The following is a 20973-nucleotide window of genomic DNA, read 5'->3' on the forward strand; positions in this document are numbered from 1 at the left end:
ATACCGTATAAACCAGATTATTTTAGGTCTGGATTTGACAGATTCATCTACGGAGCCCGGGGGGTGTCAGAGAAACAAAATCAAATGTATTAATTTGTACACAAATGTGTGATTTTTAGCGGCTTGGTTCTAGGGATGGCAATGTCAGTCGGTCCATCACTTTGGTCCAGACTGCAAAATCTCAACAACTGTTGGATGGATTGCGATGACATTTTTTTTACAGACATTCATGGTCCCAAGAGGATGAATTGTAATGAGTGGTGATCCCCTTCAAAAACCCATTTCAGAATTCCTTAGTGTAGAACAATCACTTTAGTGAGATTTTGATATATTTTAAAAAATAATTAGTTCAGTTTCACTGATTTTAAACACAAATGCATAACAGTGCATTCCATATGTTTTGAATGGTGCCTTTTCCTTCAAAGGAGAACTCCACAAATTTTACACATGAAATTCAGTTTGCTCGTCATGTGGAATACTACTTTGTACAAGCTCTGCTTGGACACTAGCAAATGAAAGTCTGCGTAACAAGCTCAGGAAATTTCACAGACATGGGTATTTACCAAGCAGGAAAGGTCTTATAAAATATGCTAGTGAGTTGCATTATGGGAAATGTAAGATCCAGTGTGTTTTGGAGCTTGACCCATACTGGGGACTATAAGTCAGGATATGTTGGCCTCTGCTGCACCAATTCTGACCTTACTGTTTTAATGTGTCTCAATTTTATGGGGTGGCAATACTAAATCTCCAAAGTACCCTTGTTGTCTAGATGAGAGGCCGCGGTCTTAATGAGGAATAATGAAATTCAATGAAATATCATCCCGCACTTGATGTACTGTACATTGTCTATACACAAACATATAAACCATTAGTAGATTTCAATAGTTTCTTCATATACTTTATTTTCTTTGGAAAGGGGGTATAACCAAGCATTCATATTACATGTTTTTATTCCATATTTAAGCTCACCAGACAGCATACGTACAAAACTATGGAGCTTAAAAATGCAGCATTATCATTTCTAGTTTAATGGCATTTGTTCGTCTTAAAGAGCCTTGCGATACCAAGCTCTCTTGATGCACAGGGATAAGGCAGCGAGGTACAGGAGCAAAGAGAGAAAGGAGGGGATTATAATGCTCGATTGTCTCTGAAAAACTCGTTTTCAGGGCAACTGCAGCATCCAAGACATTTTCCATTGGTACCATATTGGGTCAGTTCTCTCGGAACTAAACTCGACATTACAGCCGAGGCCAAAAAAGCAAAGCTTACACAAAAAATACAACAAAGCATTTTTTTTTTTTTTATCTTTTGACCTGGCAAAAATCTAACACCACATCACTACTGAGGTTTCACAGCACTGTGTGCTCTCAGCTCAGTGGGAAAGACTGAAAAATCCTCCAAACCAGTTCACTAGGAAACCACTCGTTGGCCTGCCCTCAAGTGCAACATCAGCTGTTCATGCATCTTTCTGTCCAGGATGAATAGGCTGGTGAGAATTGTCTTTTCACTACATTCACTCACACACAACCTGTTGCGTGTAACACCCCGGCAAACGCCAGAGAAAACACAAAGATCGATGGAAAAACAGAAATACTGTGTTCAGGCTGGGAGGGCGGTTAACCCTGCTACTTCTGCTTATAAAACCCAAAGAAATCAACCAAAACACATTTAAATACACAACTTCTGTGGAACAATACAGAACCACACAAAACTTCTATAGCAGACAGTCAAATCACCTTCCTTACGTCCCTGAAACATATTTGTTGCCAAGACAGCTTCTTGGAAATACTGTAATACTAGGAGCCAAGTATATCCTCCATACAGTAAATATATAATGTTTATTACGTGGTTCTGGGAGGAACCAATAAGGCAGGATTTACATTTAAAGACTGCATTAATTATGTCAAGCCACAGGGAATGTGTGTTTTTTTTTTGTTTTTTTTTTAAATCGGTAAATAAATACAGGAATGAGAGAGGGGAAAAAGGATGGGGTTTCCATACAAAAAGGGTAAATCAAGTGTTTGAGACGACTGGAAACCTGCAGTCACCAGCTACACTTTAAGTAACAGTTTTGGTTTCTACTTCACCTGCTGACCTTTTCCCCTCCCCCCTGTTCTGTAGAAATACCTCTTCTTTTTTACTTCTTGCTCTAAGACTATTTTTCAACATTGGAAAATACAAAACACCTCACACCAAATTCCAAACAAGTCTCATCAGTCCATATTTTGGCATTTCTCCCCCCGACCCCCTCATAACCCCTTCTTCCATGTACAGTCAGCCATGCTTTATATTGCGGTGCATCATCGTTACACAGTTGTCTGACGGCGTTACTGGTGAGTCAGCGGTCCTCTGCTGTTTGGAGCTTGATCTGTAGGGAGTGCAGAATAAAGACAGAGATGGTGTGTGTGTGTGTGTGGTGGTGGTGGTGGTGGTGGGGGGGTGTTGCAGTGTAAAGGCTTTGTGTCTCCTCATGACCACATCTGGCACCATCATGGAGGTCAGGAGGACTCTCCGAGTAAATAATGGCTAATAACAGCTACACTGGAGATGAGCGATACCTGACGAAGATTGTGGCAGTGTGGCTGGAGGTCAGTTATTTTAAATACACTATAAATCAAAATAAGTGGTCCAATATGGTGATTTGCCCTATGACTGGGGCTGTAATTAACGATTCATCTGATGATTATTTTCTAAATTAATCATTTGGTCTATAAAGAGTCAAAAGAATATAGTGACAAATGCATAATTTCCCAAAACATATTCAAGTTGCTTGTTTTTTTGGTGTTTTTGCTTGAAAAATGACTAATCGGTTATCAAAATTGTTGCCGATTCTGATTAATTGACTTTCAGCTGTAACTATGACATATTACAGGTTATATAACATATATATTATAAAGATAACCTGAAATAAGTATGGGTCTTTGACTTTGACTGTAATCCAGCTAACTTAACTTAGTGATGTTAATATCTGTGTAGTAGCTGCTACAAATACTAGTAAATGCCACATGTATTAGCTAGCATGCTAATCAGAATGTGCTTGCAACAAGAAAACTAAGTTTAACTGATCAAATACTTTGGTTTCCCAGTTAAACTGCTGAGAATTAAACACATAAATCATCAGATGTATAAATGGGGAAATGAGCAGTTCCCTGTCAAAGCATCAACACACAAACCTTGTCTATTCAATTTTGTTGTGACGGCCGTACAAACACAATCTACTATCATAGCCATTGTTTACAAAGAGCTGTGGACCTTCATCATGGCTGCCAGAAGGTGCGTTATGTCACATTAGAGTCCTTCATACAGGCTGGACTGGGAGAACATGACAGCAGAGGTGTGAGTCTCTGAGGAGGGCTGCAGATACGGGCTAGGACAAAACACGAGCAGACTAATTGAGGTGTGTGTATGACGGGAGGAGATGCGTGGGGCTACTGGACCAGAGTGTGATGTCGTCTCCTCCTTATAGGACAGTGCTCTCGGTGTCCAGGTCACAGTCTTTGGGAGGAGGCAGGGAGAAGGAGGCCGTCGCTGGCTGCTGGTCTACAGCGAGCTCAGGGACCAAAGCTCGACTCAGCCCTTTGAAAGACATCGCCGGTTCTACAAAGCAAGACGAGGAAAAAACAAGCCACAGTGAGTAGAGAGTGAAGAGCAAACAATGACAACTATCATACACAAGTTTCTTTAAAGCTGAACAAGGGAAGACTTTTATATTACAAAAGAACACAGAATCGGTAAATAAAAATAAATAAATATGACAAATATCAACTAGAAAAGATTGTTTCAGTTACTGTTTGTGTTAGTAAGTAATATGTTTTTAAAGCATGCAGGCATTCACACAGAACACTACATAAACATCCTAACAAAGATAAATACACCATTTAAGCCCACATTATATGAACAATGGCCGTAATCACAAACATGTGCAGCTCCATCCTGGAGTATGAAAACATTTAAAGCTGTTGCAATTATGCCATCCAATGCCGCTGTGTAATATTTTCCATAAGCTTAAACAGCAGCAGAGTCTCAGCAGCGAGACAGCAGTGAGCTGTCAGGGCGAACGTTTGAACAGCAGGTGGCGGCGTTTGGCCAGAGGCTGTGAGCAGCAAGCAACAAGCAGTGAAAGTGGATGGAAAATATGAAGTGTGGGATCATTTGACGTATGCTGAACCAGTTTTGAATGGATCTCCAGAACTGGAGAGAAAATGGTGCTGGAAATCCCCGATTTACATTTGAACACAGTGCTCGACAAAAGAGCGAAAACTTTGAATGTGTAGGCCGATTGCACATTCTGAATATGTGCTGGGACGTTAGTGACAAGACAAGAACATTCAAGTTATAAGCATGCATGTCAGAGTTACACATGCTTGATACAGGGACACTGGTTTTAAAACTCAGAGACATTACAATACCCACAAACAATAGAAAATGCTTCACATTTGCAAAAAACAAACAGAGGAGACAGTTGAGGGTTTGAAAATGACCACAGTTTGTAAATTCAGTTCCTATATTTAGCCTCTGCAAGAATCAATCCATTTCAAACCCCTACAGTGTTACTGGTGATATCACATTTCAGTGGTTGAATGAAGATGAGTGACTCATGATAAATGATAGCCTTGATGGATGACATATCATGAAGCACCCATTTCTGACATCTAATATAAAGTTCTGCACTGGTGACTGTTGAAAATATGAACCCACTGAATGAAACAAGAACTTGCCAGCATTGCTTCAGGAGATATATGGAGTATGTAAAGCACCAAACAAAATGGTTATGAGAAGGGGAAAAGGGGATGTGGCTAATTTCATTAAACTCAATCAGTCCATGGGTAATGGATTAAAGGAATAACCAAACATAAAGAAATGCCAGAAATTTGAAAAAATGTTTTTACGCTTGGCTGAGGTGGAAAAGTTACTGTATTGAAAAAAAAACAAAATGTGACAAAGTGCAGTGGAAACAGTGATTAAATGGTGACGTACATGATGCATGTGGCTTAAACGTCAAAGCTTCTGCTCTGCTGAAGAGACGAAAAATTGCGGCAGATGAAAACATCTGTGTGGAGCCATGAGGAGACTGCAAACCTTCCTCAAGTTAATAAACAAACATAAATGCCATATTTCCATCTGAGCACTGCGCTCAGCGCTGTCAGTAGTGGCCAGAAGCTATATTGCAGCACTAGTGTAGTAAAGTAGCTATATTTGTCAGTATTTCTGTAATATTCATTGCTTTGGACTACTATCAGTTCACCTTTGTACCCTCATCCTTTGTCCAATATGTACATTTTGAGTAGTATTAAACATCAGAAATAGGTCCCTTACTAAAAGGCCACCCAGGACTGTGATACACAGTGAGACAGTCGTGCATCAGGGCTAGGTAAATGATATCTGATAGAGGCAGCAGGCAGAACAAAATGGCTGTAGTGATGGGTATGATTTCTAGAGGCAAACAAAAAATGCAGGTGCTGCTAATGAAAAGGTCAATTAACAACAAACCTCTCACAAGTGCCTCTTTAACCTGTGGAGGTATTACAATGCAAGACTATTAGAAAGAGAGCACATTAGTATTCAGCAGTGAATAAATAGGAAAAGCAAAGAATGTACATGCAATTATTACATGAGGGACAACACTCACCCATCATCTTGTAAGCAGTGGCACAGATCCCATTGGTATCACTGGCCAGTGTAGTGGGCTGGGGCTGGGGCGGGGGTGGGACACTGGGTCTGTTCCGGGGTTTGGGGACGGGCCGCGGCCGAGGAAGGGAGCCCGACTGGTAGGGAGACGGGGACGGAGGAGCGACTACATCAGTGGAGGGCGGAGGGGTGTCTGGAGGGGTCGGGGTGCCAGGAGGTGAGGGGTCCGCGCTCTGCTGGTCCCCACCAAGTGATGCGGGCTGTGCTGGAGGGCTGGCCTGTGTCGGAGGCTCTGGAGGTGGGTGGCTGGGCGCCTGGATTGGGGGCTGGTTACTGGAGTGGCGTCTGGGTGTGGCACATGGCTGCAAGGTGGGAGAGGTGGGCGAGGTTGGTGAGTGGCTGGAAAGGGGTCTGGGAGTGGGGCTGAGGGACTGGGATGAGCCTGAGGAAGAGGCGTGGTTCACAGAATTACAGGGCTGGCTGGGTGGAGGGTTTGACGGTTTGGGAGGGGCAGGAGCCTGCTTCTTGGTACCTGAAATTTGATGGTGAATCTTGTGATTACTGGTGGAAAAGAATAGCAAACATATTGCCTTACAGTATACATGCTACTTCCATCTGTAAATGTTCCCAGTTGAAATTTATATCACAAGTGGCTTTACATACAGAGGTCCCACTGTAATACTAATACTAACACCAGAAATATGAATTAAAACTGACAAATAATCTATAAAAAAGGTGGAAAAATTTGTTTCCACTGAACAGTTTTAACAAAATGAAATAATATAACAATAAATAAAAAAATGTGAGCAAACAAAAAAAGCTGAGAGAAGGCAAAAAAACAGGTAGAGTGTTAAAGGAATCCAGGGTTAGACCCAAATATTCGAGTATTCTCTCTGTGTTTCTCTGCCGAGCATGTGTGACTGAAGGTATACCTGGAGTAGAGCAAGGGGAGACCGTCCACTAGTTATTCGATCACGGATGGCTCTCGGACGGATAAAAAATAAAAATAAAAAGTCATGCTCATCAATACCACTAAAGTCTGAGCGGTAAATATGTTGCTTGAGCTAGCAGCTGGTTAGCTTAGCATAAAGACTGGAAACAGCTAGCCTGTCCAGCCACTAAGCTTTGTCCACAGGAAACAAAATCCAAATACCAGCACCTCTAAAGCTCACTAATTAACATTTTATATCTTGTTTGTTTAGGGTAAAAACAGCAACTCACCATTTTTACAGAGCTTATGTGGCAGACTATTTCCCAAAATGTCGAATTATTTCTTTAAGAGCCAAAAAAGACAAAAATATGAATCAATAAATGGTAAAATAAATAATGGCTCTGCAAGCTTGGTTGACCTTTAACTTCAGTCTGAACTTATGAACTCCGCAGTTTATCCTTGTGTTGAGATGTGTTGTGATTCCTAAGGTCTTATGAGCTCATAAATGTAGGCTGGGGCTACACAACAGACTAGCTTTTTATGTGAGCAAAAAGACTTTTGAATCAATTGTCTGTTTTAAAGGAAGCAAGTGCACGTGACAGTGAAGTGCAGTTCTGTCTGGCAGCTACGTGCTGGACTAGCTGTGAGTGTGGGGAAGTTTTAGGAGCAAGAGCAGTCCTAGTGATGAAAAATGCTAAAAAGCTGGAGATATTTCCCAAAATGGAAAAAATAAATAAATAAAAAAATTTTAACGTCTTCATGTCTTGGTTCCTTAAACTTAATTCTTATTATGACCTGGATGACTGACAATCTTTATAGAAATATGCTTATATGTACCAGATAATTGTACAGACTCTTACCTCTGCGCATCATATGCGGACTGGGCCCCATGGATCCAGCCCCAGGGGTCCCAGTGCCCAGCTGCCCTGCAGCCTGGCCCCCTCCTCCAGAGCCATTCCTCTGGAGCAGCGGGGTCAGGGCAGGTGTGAAGTCACGTAGCTTTGGGTTGCTTTAGAGAAGGAAAAAAAAACAAAAGTCTTTTAAACCTACAAACTTTCTGAAATTCTGGGTATTGCTTATACAACAGCATCCACTGCTGGATGGTTTTTATTGAAGGTAAGAGCTATTCAGCACAATTTTAAACAGCAAACTTATCTATCATGTCAAGTGTTGCAATGATAAACCTCATAGATTTAATCTCTAAAACAGAGTCTGTAGGACCAAAAGAATGCTCAACTGAACAGTGTTATCTGTCTTGATATGAATGTTGTCCTTTCACAAACTAAATCAAAGACACCCTTCAGTTGATGCATAACAGGCACCAATGTCCAGGCTTTTCAAAGCAGTTTGGGCCAGTTAGTGTGAAGTTCCTGCTGATTCCAGTGATTTGGGGAGGAAAGCAGAGGGGTGGGAAGTCAAGAGGCCCTGCGAGTGACTGTTAGCAGAATGACAGCAGCCATTGTTGTGCTGTGTCTGTGGGCTCAACTCAGACAAATCTGCATAGCTGGAATTGGTGGTGTAAGAAAACTTGTGGTTTTGCTAGAGACAACAACAAGCTGAATCATAATGACCACAAGAAGAGGATGTGTCTGTGAGATACCAGTGAAACATGCATTAATAATCCACTATACTTCACGAAGCCAATCAGACTGACCTCATCTGTTTAGAGAAGGCACTAATGTCTTCCCATAACATCAACAGTGAAAGTATAAGAGCATGTCTGTCTGTCTGTATAGCATGCTGTGTCATTCTCCACCAGCAGCAGAGATGCAGAGAAGCAGCCCTTACCTGAGCTCCTCTGTGTGCTGGGCTAGAAGCTGCTGAGCGGCTGCAAGAGCAGCCAGACCCTGCGCCAAGCTATGCTGGGAAGCATCAGGCCCTGAACCCCCTGATGGAGCTTGTGGCTGGGGCTGGGGCTCAGCTGAGGGCTGGGGGATCTGCCCGGCCCCGTGCCCCTGCCCTGGAGCCTCCACAGGGGGTAAAGGAGGCTGGAAGGCAGGTGAAGTGTGCTGCTTTCTACCTAAGGTGTTACTGCCTCTACGAAGGGTGTGGTCCGAGTGCTTGTTAGGGGTGCTGCACAGGGACAGCAGGGAGACAGTGAAGGAGAAAAACAAAAACACCAAAGCTTTGATCAGAAAGTCACCGATTAGACCAGGATAGAGAAGAACCGCAACCCCAGAGCACACAGAGAGAAGTCATTAAAAACTGTGTTTGGATCATATTAGAAAAATTCTATCAAATCAACCACAAAATTTACAAGAAGCAAAAGAAAGGGATCAAAAAAAGCAACTGGATTAAAGGCAAACTATTTCCAAAGCCATTAATTGGAGTAAGAAACATGTTGTGAGCCAGAGAATCTTGAAAACTTTTTCCAAGGCGGTCTAGGAGGTACTAAGCAACTCCAGGTTGATTACTTGTCTTTGCGCATCGTGTCGTTCTCTGGTCCCACCATACTGCCAGGCCTCTTCCTCTCAATGGTGCCACAGTCATAATCAAGATGATTGTTGTGGTTGGATGCAGGTGTAGGCATTGCAAACATGCCGGACACATTAAACTCCACATCTGTAGTAATAGAGAAGGCAACATTTACCAATACAAACTTAAATACTACTAGTTAAACTTGAAGGAACATGGAACCTTATTAAACATTAGACTATGTGGGTCTTGGTCTTCATCCGAGTGAGCCCTGGTGTGGCTTGTTAGGCAGTTTGTAATCTGAACCAAATTCAGGAAATAACCCCAAAAGACAAGGTTTTATCGGTAAGAGGAGTTGACATTAGACAGCCAGTATAACAAAATGAAAACTGGGCAGGAAATAAAGTCACAATCTTGACAGATGCTCATAGTCAGCTTTATCTTTGTTCATAACTGGCATGAACACTATTCATTCCTTCATTTTTATTTGGGAGACCACTTAGTGTATGGATGGCAAGGTGGCAAACACCCTTCACAGGTCAACAGTCATGCTTAGATTTATACCAAATTACAAGTCACAAATCTACCTGAAAGCGTCTAGTCACTGTGAAAGGAATCTCCCACTGAAATAGCCAGTAATAAACCGAGGTCCTTATTGTTTTAACTGATCCATCATCTTGCTCTGTATGAGCACCAGAGACGGTCAAGTCATTTGATTTGCTGTGTTTAACATAACACAAGCTGAATTAGGGGGAATATATGACATCTGTTTTGTAAATTTTCATTGTAGCCTTCGAGCTGACCTCCAAAGTACAAACCACAGTTTGAGCCAGGGCAGACACAGCAGTGATTCTAATGTTGGTCATTGGGAGCTTGATTACTGCTGACTCTTTCTTTCTTACTCTGCAGTTAATATCAATCGTAATCACCATGAATCCCTGGTTAAAAATAGGCCCCGATTGGCTACAAAGGGAAGAAAAAAAAAAAAAAAGACGGTGAGACTGAAAAAAATTGCTGTAGAGGAAACCCAGAACCTACCCTCAGGAAAGAACCAGTCAGCATGCTGGATGATGGGCTCCACAATGGCCACCACGTGCACAGAGGTAGCTGCAGCCATCTCAGCCAGACTCCTGGGTGGACACATACAGATGAGCAAAAACGAGATGCTTTCTAACATAATGAGTAGCTGAAATAAGCTAAAATAACAGACTATCGTTTGTAGAAATCCTCTCCAGCACCCTAGACTAGGATCATGCCTCTCAGAGATCATGACTTTCCCCTTGTTTTAAACAGTACCTAACATGTAATATTGTACTAGCACCCCTCTCACCCCTCAGTCTTGGCCCACAGCAGATTGGGTCCCAGGACAATGGCGATGTTGCTAGGAGTCATTTTGTTCACCTCGCTGTCCTGAGCCAGTTTGGCTAGAAACTTCACCAGATACCTGCATGAAAACATGGGAGTTAATGAGCACGTGGGAGCATCGTCTCATGCAACAGAAGAAAGAAAGCGTTGCTGTTCTCGCGTAGGTTTAAACAACTGACCTCAGGTTGGTTTTGTTGTTCTTTGGTAGCTTATCACATACAACCCAGAGTGCCTGGAGCCTCTTGTCTGAGTCTGACACACTGGAAAGACAGAAAATGAAAGACGATTTAAAGCAGAGCACATTATTGTTGTTGTCCCAAATTAATTATCCTATCATTTCTCATTGCTGTACAGTGATGGATTCATTCAATATCGGTTCCTTTTATTCCCAGTGATAATGTTATGAGCCATGCCTGGATGCCTGGATCCAGTCATCATAAAGCTGGTATGTCATTAGAGGTTCAGGGAGTTCCCTCAGGTAGGACTTCAGTGCTCCTGAAATCACACATACACAGATATTTGAAACATTTAAATACATTTCAACCGTCTTAAGTAAGTAAGTAAGTCAATAAATTAGAGAATTGGTCCAAGTAATATACCAACAAATTCAAAAATGTCTCTGGTTTGGGACGTACCAGCGACAGCATGGGGGTCAGAGTAAAACTCCTCCAGTTGTGACGTGGAACAGTCCAGCGCTGCCTTTAGCTTCTTTAGCTTGGAGGCCCCTGCTGCGATTCTGAGTAGACCCTGAAACACATACACACACACACACACACACACACACACAAAGACAAATAAACTACTGTAACATTGCCAGCAAACAAAGATACATGCAGGCATCCAATGTGCACACAAGACCCTGTGCTTTCACTGAAACCTAACACTCAATTACAGATAGACTCTGTATAAAGCCACTACATAAACTCCCCCTGCCAGCTGCACATAATGAAACCTTAAAGCAGGCAAACAAACACACCCACCACTCACAGCAAAGCAAGATCTTTACTTTGACACATAAACAAAGACCATCTTCACACCATAATGACAGACTGGACTCACCAGGGAATGAATAGGGTGACAATTAATGTGCTTTGCAGTTAGCCACTTGCATTCTCTCTAGCTCTTTTTTTTTTGCACAGACACGTACACACACACAAAGGAATGTGATTTATGGACAGGAAACAAGTAGATTCAATTGAATTCTAAATTTGTTTCTGGGAGAGGACATCACAAACATTTCATAAATCATCAATGCAGCAAAAAGGGTGATGGTTTCTTTGGAACAGCATTACAGGAATGCAGGAGTTCCCACTGTTTATAGTGTGTCTGTCCGTCTTAAGATGTTCATGTGAACAAACAGTTTATAGCTTGGTTTCAATTATGTCAATAACCAGCGGAGCCACTAATCGTAGCCACAGCTCCATGCGACTTTTAATGAGCTATGCCAGCACTTCTTTTACTTGTATGGTGAGACAAGGAAAACAAAAGAGCAGTCAAGTCAGTAAAACAAACAAAATCTCATTCTATTTTATAGAATGATTCTGTACAGACAATTAGCTTGGTGTTAGATAAGAAGTGACCTCTAAAAATCAAATGTCTGCTGGTTATGATTTAAAGTTCAAGACATCTGACTTTATACATCAATATTTAAAGTTGCAGTCATCAGTTTTTAGCTTGGACAATCAGACCTGACATATTATCACTGTTAAAAGTTGTCATGTTAGCAAACAGCTGTTGTGTGTCTCTGGCCAGCTGATGAATGTAAGTCCAAAATTCACCTTCCTTTGAGCTCTGTTTTGGTCTCCACCAACTTCTAAGGGAAATGTCCAGTCCTTAAGTTTGCTAAAAGCTTTGCTTTTTTCCATCAGATTTTGGTGCTGGGCAGGTAATGTAGTGGGTTTATCAGAGCTTGTTTGCTGAGAACAGCTGCTTCTGAAGACAGGCTTGATAAAAGTGACGTAGACTCAACTGAGTAAATATACGGGCAACAAAACCAAAACAATGAGCTTCTTGAAAATCCAGGCTGCAACTAACAATTGTTGTCTTTAACTGATTATTTTCTTGATTAACAATTTGGTTCATAAAATGTCAAAAAAGAGTGAAAAATGCCCATCACATTTTCCCAGTGCTCAAGCTGTCATCAAATGTCTTGTTGTGTCAGACCAGCAGTTCAAAACCCAAAGATATTCAAATTTACTGACATAGAAAACTAAGAAAACCAGCTAAGACGCACTTCTGAGAAGCTGGAACCAGTAAATGTTTTGGCATTTTTGCTTAAAAAATGACTTAAAATGATTACTCAATTATCAAAATTGTTGGCAATTAACTTTGTTGATAGACTAATCAATCGACTAATTGTTTAATCTTTAATGAGAATAAAAATCTCCATAGATCTGCAGAGTTGGGTGTTAAATCTTTCTGTATATGCCACAGTTAGCAACCCCTTTCACATTTGACCAAGTAATTTGAATCCACATTCATTTAATTAAAAAATATTGCACTTGAACACGTGGGCAATGAAAAAATATGGAAACAGTAGAATTATAGGTATGTTAGCATAAGGATATAGGACAATTGACAAAACAGCATAATTTATAATAATAAGTCATCTGAGTTACTCTTACAAAATTTAAGTGAGTCCAAAAGCATCACTAGCAGCCCGTTGAGGTCATGCTGCTCCTGACACCATGTGATAGTAATTTGAAGTGACCAAGGCATTTCTTTTTTTATTCAGTGTCTTAACACACACATCTTACAGAAGGTGAGGATGATCCATATCAATTTGATTTCACGCATACAGTAGATCAATGCATTCAAGCAGCAGAATACAGGGCAGGTTTCCTCTTCCTGTCCCTGTCTCATCTCTCCTCTCTTCTTAACTTCCTTACCTCTTCCTTCATGCCAGTCTCCAGAAGCATCATGACACAGGCCTCTATTGGCAGGGCGATCTCCCTTCCGCTCCTTTTCAAGTGCTCATCCAGCCCGGTGCCAAATGCAGGCTTCTCTGTCCACGAGTCTAAACATAAAGAGAGCAATTAATGGTGAGGAGAGAGAGGCAACGATACTAGACTGTCATTTCTTTCACACGGTTTCAAATCTGAAGAGACATAAAACAAGTGTTGTAATGAAGCTGCTTCAGATTATTTGTATGACCATCTGTCACGCTGGTATGCAATGAAAAAAAATCAGCACTGGCCCAGGACTTAGGACCGAGCCTGTTGCTGGTCTGGATGGCAGGTTTCTGGGTCAACAACTCTCCCTCGGGCCAGTTCCTCACCAGTCCTCACTCCCCCTACAGGGAGCCGTCAAATAATAACCACATGCTTCTAGCCAGCAGGAGTGACTGTTCAATCGTCTTACTATGTTCATGTGTGTGTGTGTGTTTGAGCTAGTGTGCAAGTGAACAAGGAGGCAGAGGAGCGGGGGTAGGCTTGCAAAACCCAGGTGTGTGTGTGATGTGAGAAGGGGTGGGGGTGTGGAGTTCATGAGTCATCACCACATGCTTGGAGACCAGGCTTGTCTGGTTTAGACCACATGTGTTTAGTACAAAAAAAAAAAAACCAAGCTCCTTGAATAAGACACAGCCTCACGACTGCAAAAAAAAAGACCTAGGGAAGGAAATTGGAGAGGAGACATTATGTTTTTATAATGGAAAATTAGAATGCTTTTGCAGGGCAAAGCGGTGAAAACAAAAGACTATTCTTTAATATCTGGGCCTCAGTTGTGGCCTTTAACAATTACTGCAACTGGGGCAACTTCTGGTAGTCCAGAAGTTAGAAAAACAGACCAGAGTGATATAACTGAACGCTACAGTAGCTTGTTTCATTTTTCAAGCCAGTTGGAAAGTGAATAAGAAACGGTTTCTTCTCTTAGCAACTACTTGTCAGCACACCTTTGGGCAAGCTTCTCAAACCTCTCCAGTGTCTAACAGGAAAGGGTTTGTTTAAAGGGACACCAAACAACACAGGAACCAAAGAAAAAAATGGGTTGTCACTCGGAAAAAAAGGCACACATGCATTCTCCAGGGAATATGTAAAGAGGTCCCATATCATGCGCCGCACAGAGCCCTCTTGTATATAAACAAAACACTAAAATGCTGTAGTGTTTTGTGTTAAAAGGCTGTGTGTGCATAAAGGCATGTTTGCATATATTATTACCTTGCTGAGCCTGGATGGTTGGCAAGACATTCTCCAGAACAGTGAGAGACTTTCTGTGGTAATCAGCTTGAGCCTCTAAGAGCTACAGAAACACAAAACCACAGAGAGAAATAGATGGGGGTGAGTCGAATAAGACAAGCAGTAGAAGACATGACAGCAAAGTAAATAAAATGGCTGGCCAAGTCTGTGTTCCCCAGTTCCTCTGCAGCTGTGAACATTCCCACAAAAACACATGTTTGGCTTGCTGACATGCTGTACTCACTGTTACGAAGTAGCGGGCATAGTCCCCTTCTTTTGAGAAAAAACTGTACATGTCTGCAGCAAGTTGATCCTGGGTAATAAAGACAGGAATTTAAACTGTTAAATCACTGAAAGATATAAGCCATAATCTTAATACTTACTTTGTAGTTACAATTTACAATGTGCTTTACAATAAGATGCTGTAAACTCTTTATTAATTCATAAAATATCTTCCATCTCCACTACACAGTGTCATCCATCAAATGAATGTGTATTTCAGGTGGCACTAGGACAGACGTCAGCGGTCAGCTAATCCACTAGTCTGTGCACTAGAGTGAGTCATAAATCCTCCTGCTGTTGGCAGGACTAAGTGAGACTGGGAGGGAAACACAAGGCTCTGCGCTTCCTGGTCAGGACCTGACACATCACGCAGCCACTAAACACTAAAACTCGCTAGTGATTCAGTTCATTTGTGTGTGTCAGCTAACTGGGTCAGAGGCCCCAAGGGTCTTGGGAAGTCCAGTTGTTGATGTGATTGTTTTTTTCCCAGTTTAAACTATTTCCAGTTTCTTTAACTCACAAGGCCATAAATGACCTCTGGCCTACACATTTATTCAGGATCAAAGACACTAGCTCTTCTACCAGTGTATGATACAGGATTGGACAGCATTATATACTGTCTTCATTTATTTAATACTTGTCATCTGCATATAATGACATCAAGCAAGTTGTATGGGGTTGTGACCTTGCAAAGGTTCTTCCATGACATGACTGCAATGTAACCCTGACGGTACATGACTGGTGGTATGCCCTGCTATGAACTTGATAAACAAGACCATAATGAAGCAAAAGTTCCCATATAAAGACACATGAGTCATCAATATCCATGCTGGTTACCTTGCAAAGCTCCACTTTGTTCATGGCCTCATCCATCTCCTCCTTGAGTAGGTCAGCCTTGGCCGTCAGTGCTTGAGTGTTTGTTCCTGAGATTATTGACTTGGTTGCCTGCAACCATCTGAGTTTGGAAAGACAAGGGAAAATTGAGAAAAACAGGATGATATGACCTTTGTGATACAGAAACACAATGTAACATGGACTAACATAGACATAAGTCAGGAGTGAGTTGGCTTTGAGTAAAATTGTTTGAAGTCTTAAAAAACTGTTACTCTGTTCACCAGTTTCCTTTCAGTATGGTCTGGATGCATCACCTGACATGACATTAACGTTAAACACACATAATGAAGAGAGTGTAGACAGACAAACCTTGCTCTGGCAGAATCATAGTCCAGCACCAGTTTGGCCAGCTGTTTCCTCTGCTTCAGGATGTTGGGGATGTCCACCTACAAACATTATATCCAAAAGTTGAATGAGCCTGAGAAGTTAGAATGACAAAGATCTAACAATTGTTGTGGATGTTCTTCCTGATATCCTAAGATGTTTCCCCTGATTAGACTTTTTAACAGTAAAATAATACAAATACTTACAATTGTTTGCAAGTTTGTAATGGCTGATGCAAACTCTTGGAGCAAATACTCTTATTTCAGTTTGTTGAGTAGGTGATAAGAATGACATTTACACTTAAATGGCACAAAATGATCACAGCAAGACACCTGTAAATGGAGGTCTTGGGCCCTTCCAAGCCAAACAGCAATGCAGTTTGTTTGTGCAGTTGTACAAGAAACAACCCAAAATGAAAGTTTTATGGGTACAAAGATACAGATGTCTGATAGCCAACAGTTAATCGAGTTTGGAAAACTCGGTATAACAAAATGAACAGATGGCAAACCACAGTCTGTAATGACAAAGAGAAAAGCCCTCATGTTTAGCTAATGTTACTAGGATTGGCATCAGTTTTGTTTTGACTTCTCCTTCTCCAACCTCACAGGATCACATCAACAAAACAGGCCAATGTGGAACATATCTGTGAGTTCCTCTGCTCGAAAGCTCTGGTTCATTTGCAACTGGGCAGTGTAAACCCAAAGACAGAAATACAAAAATGCTATTAAATAATCTATTCCATTATGGTTAGACCAAAGAAAGCAAATAGTAGGGGTGTGACTGCACTTAAAAACAAGCCAAGAGCTATGAAAGAATTTTAAATATTTAACTTGTGTTTAGTTGCGGTTATGTCCAGAAGGTGTGAAGTTTCTTACCTCTGCTAGCTGGCTGAGGGGATCCAGAATGTCCTTCTCTATCTGCAGCTCATGTTGCATCAACTCTGATGCCAGACGGTTCTCTACGTCACCACACACTTCCATCATCTTCCTGGTAACACACGCATCAGCACAAAGAACAAGAAGGGTGTTAAAAATCACAACATAGTCATGTTTATGCCTCATTATTACATCAGCACGATTAGGTGAGGATGTGAGGTCTTCTACATCCAGTGTAATCACACAGCAACAACACAGAGGGATAACAATCTGTGCCACCTGCTCTTCCTCTGTTCCCAGTCAATAGCGGAAAGCAAAGGTTATTGTAATGCCATCAGTTGATTCTAGCTGCCCAAAGCCAGGAGCACACAGTGGCCTAGTGACAGCTCATCTCTGATCATGAATTGGGGTTTTGGGCCACATTTTTTCCTTAATTTCCTGAAATCCTTAAGCCTTGAAATACAAAAAGAACAATACAGCCCGAGCTGACAGTTGCCATGAATGCATCACATTTACTAGCAGACCAACTGACGTACTTTCCCTTCCTCATTACTTCCAGACAGACACATGGCTATGGCTGCTGTGTAGATTCAGAGACATTCACTTTCTAGATCCTCAACTTCAAACTGTCTGGTCCTGTTTTGTGTGTTGCTCTCGGTCACAATGAATGATCTGAACCTCATACAGAGGTAACTACTGAAAGTCCCGTCAGATTGCTTGCCCTGAATGCATGGCCTCATATTTCACGCTCTCTGGGGTGCATCTGTTCCATTAGCAACAGTTGCCAAGGAGGAGCAATTGGTTATCTAGCCTGTCAATCAATCACAAACTCACCCTATCAAGGAGTCTTCTCCCAACTGGTTTCCGCCTTCCACCATCGCCTGGGATAGTGAAGTCAGAGGAAGCTTTTTCTGTGGTGTGTGTGTGTGGAAGAGGGACAGATGCAGACAATGATTAGACTTTATTGAGACAAACTACTTCAAAGTATGCAGATACACAAAAACTACCCATTTCTATACAGTTGCTTCAGTAGACAATGGAAAATTATTTTAAGGACTTTCCATTGAGAAGCAGGTCAACAGTAAATTCATAGTCAGGAAGAGGAAGAGAGCTTCCTGAGCAAAGAAGGAAATACAGATGTTAAATGGGATTTAAGATGCAAACAAGGGAAGTGAGACGTCTATCAAATGACAACACTGGAGCTTATATTCACTGTTACACAGTTCACATTTGTGCAAAACATTTATGAGTGTTCAACATCCCGTTTTAACCAGAGAATCCCAAAGGCAAAAGTGTCATGCATAGTGAATAAAGATGATAGATGTCTGAATGGGAAATGGAGCAGGTGGTGCTGAGAACCAGAGAGGTGGAATAAGTAAGTGTTTTTACCTGACCATTTCCTGTATAGAGGCGTGGTACGGACTGTGGTGCATTTTTGGGTGGTGTGGGGTAGAAAACACAAAAGAGAAATAATGGACTGTAGGCCTATTGAGGACACTTTGAATGAAAACATTGAGAACTCAAAATGTGTGTGGGAGGAGAAATTATTATTATTATTATTATTATTATTATTATTATTATTATTATTACACATCCTGGAACAGTTGATTGATCTGGTTAGTTTGTTTTTAAAAAGATAAAGTGGAGCTATGACAAAGGTTTTATTGTAACAAGTTTGATGTCTTACATGTCTCTTCTCTGCATCTGCACCGATGTGTCCCTGTAGACATGACACCATCCTCTTGTGTGTGTTGTGGGACACCACACGCACCAACTCCATACGCCGTTCAATCTGTGCATAAGACATGCAACAACAGAACTTTGGCAAATATCTTCTATATACATGTTATATGTCATTAAAAGTCATCCCGAAAGCAAGGTGCAATTATAATCTGCAATTTATAATCTGCAGGTTAGATGACAAGTTCATTTTGTTGTAGAAATGTGGCATTTTTAAATTAAAAGCTAAAAAAGCTTAAAAGCTAAGAACTTGGAGTGGACTACATCCTGTCGTGTTTGTTCCAGTACAAGTACACAAAAATATACACATGGCTAGAGGTCTTTATTACCACAACCACTCTGTGAACTTTTGCTTATTCACATCAACACTATTAACAGTGTGTCTGCAGTGTTGATGGCTGATGAGGTCCAGTTCCATGCAGATATTTGATTTGTAGCTGCCTTGAGGGAGACAGGGGTCAAAGTTCATGCATGATTGATAAGGCCTGTCTCTGTGGAACAACGCAGGAATGTTATCTTTGAAACACATGACTCATCGGAAGTGTCTCTATAGCAACGGCCACTGGGCTGTGACCGAGAGCGAGGGGTTCTTCGGCTTTAAAAAGGTCTTTTTGATTACACAGGCTTTCTCCTGTCTGCTAGACTAACTACACAGATCCACTCTGTGCTTTTAGCCTGACAAGATATAATACTGTCATTGATGGGAGTCACAGCTATGCTGGCTTTAGGACAGAGGCCAAATGAAGCTCTGCAGGATGACTACTCACTGTCCTTGTCATGCCAGGTGCCTGACTGGGACAGTCAGTATCAACATTAGGCTGGCTGTCACTACCCCATGAATAGAACTGATGATTGCAAGTGACTGTTCAAGTCTAGTTAAAAGTCCGGCCAACATAGTCTGATGATGCAAAGAACTGGTTTGAGTTGGCAGAGCTTGTGAGAAAGTCAAAAGCAGATTGCATGCACCAGTTCCAAACAGAACAGTTGTGTCTTCTGGTTTTTAAAAATTAAAAAGCACAACTGACGACAGAAAGTGGGAGTCTATAAGTGTCTCAAAAGGACAAATATGTACTCAGGAGTCGGGACAAACGATGTTCCAAATATAAATGGGAACAGTGAGGTCTTGATGGCAAATGAGCAGAAATGGAGGGAGACAAATGCAGAGGGAGGATCAACCAAATACCAGACAATTGTGTTCCAAAAACAGAATGAAGTCGGAACTCAGGAATTCCACAGCAGATTCACGCGCGCTCTTACGTCATTCCCAACCCATGGTGGCCCCCGGCATTCCCAAAACTGCTGGGTCAAATATAAACTAACAAAACGCACACTCACACATGCATAAACAGACACAAGCACACACTCTGATTCCATAGGCTATAGGCTTGGGAACACTTATTAGATTCAACACAGTTAGTACCTGGCACAAAACAAGCAGGGGATTCCCCTCCCTGTGCTCTAAGACAGACAAAGTTCCTGTGTGGGTGTATTGGAAATGTTTTGGTTGCATGACAATGGGAGTATTCCTTTTCCTTTCATTGTACTAAATGGGGTTAGACGCACCATACACTCAAAAAATAAAATATGCGGAGGAGTGGGAAAATCTAGGCCAAAAGGAGCTGAAAAGGTCCACACAGCAGGCAGGCAGGAGTGTGTTTTTCCTCCTGCTATGTGATGAGGTCAACATTTGGTCAATCCCATGACGCGTCATTGAGAAGGGAATCCCAATACCAAATAGGACAGACAGGGAGAAAAAATACTAGGGGTGTATGTCTGTGTGCCTGTGTTTGTTTATTGGTTCCTAAGAGAAAGGATGTTAACATGTCTGAACAAGTCCAAAATGAACAAAAATAACATAACATGACGCATTAAGGGTGGAATTATGCCGTGAGCCACTGATGGCAAACAAAATACTCTTTGTTTGCATTAGGGATATATGACTAAAGTGTTCAAAACAGCTGGTTGCTACCTTATAAAATGCCCTCAATCATTACATCCAACTACTGGCATTTCTGTAGTATTTCTGTGGTACTCCCCAGTGGATGAGCTGCTATGTAGGGGAGCAGCAAGGAATGGACACCTGGCACAAAAATGTTGGGTGGCTCTTTGGCACCCTGGAGGACCATATTCAAAAAATGGTTTGAGATGAATGGGCTAAGAATATGCCAAGTACAGGCCAAGGACTCACACCTGAGATGTAAATGAGATCAAATGAAGCGACCCACTGGCCAGCCACACAGAGGTGGTTGGGTGCAACAGCTAAAACTCAGACAAAGTGAATCTCAGATGGTGCTTCCAATAGTCACTTTTTATGCTCACTTTCAATTCTTACCAAGAGTTTGTA

At 41.6% G+C, this 20973-nt stretch overlaps 1 protein-coding gene across 4 annotated transcripts in view; it reads right to left on the reverse strand.

The window, feature by feature from the left end:
* Positions 1-882: 882 nt before the first annotated feature.
* The window catches only part of arhgap17a (Rho GTPase activating protein 17a), a 32140-nt gene continuing 12049 nt past the window's right edge, over positions 883-20973 (reverse strand). Inside the window, exons 3-22 of one of the 4 annotated variants that reach the window (XM_044178605.1) lie at positions 18577-18681; positions 18279-18311; positions 17724-17800; positions 16890-17001; positions 16000-16076; positions 15634-15751; positions 14759-14827; positions 14497-14578; positions 13228-13355; positions 10975-11086; positions 10753-10834; positions 10519-10599; positions 10305-10418; positions 10013-10104; positions 8974-9121; positions 8348-8632; positions 7420-7568; positions 5630-6160; positions 5491-5512; positions 3378-3597 (exon numbers count right to left, since the gene is read on the reverse strand). In XM_044178605.1, the coding sequence (XP_044034540.1) occupies positions 5508-5512; positions 5630-6160; positions 7420-7568; positions 8348-8632; positions 8974-9121; positions 10013-10104; positions 10305-10418; positions 10519-10599; positions 10753-10834; positions 10975-11086; positions 13228-13355; positions 14497-14578; positions 14759-14827; positions 15634-15751; positions 16000-16076; positions 16890-17001; positions 17724-17800; positions 18279-18311; positions 18577-18681 (2400 nt within the window). In that variant the 3' untranslated portion in view covers positions 3378-3597; positions 5491-5507. Of the gene's footprint in view, positions 3598-5490; positions 5513-5629; positions 6161-7419; positions 7569-8347; positions 8633-8973; positions 9122-10012; positions 10105-10304; positions 10419-10518; positions 10600-10752; positions 10835-10974; positions 11087-13227; positions 13356-14496; positions 14579-14758; positions 14828-15633; positions 15752-15999; positions 16077-16889; positions 17002-17723; positions 17801-18278; positions 18312-18576; positions 18682-20973 lie in introns of all 4 variants that reach the window. The other 3 variants (XM_044178603.1, XM_044178604.1, XM_044178606.1) reach the window with 3 other exon arrangements.

Source organism: Siniperca chuatsi, linkage group LG20 (assembly GCF_020085105.1).
Source record: "Siniperca chuatsi isolate FFG_IHB_CAS linkage group LG20, ASM2008510v1, whole genome shotgun sequence".
NCBI classification, from domain to species: Eukaryota; Metazoa; Chordata; class Actinopteri; order Centrarchiformes; family Sinipercidae; genus Siniperca; species Siniperca chuatsi.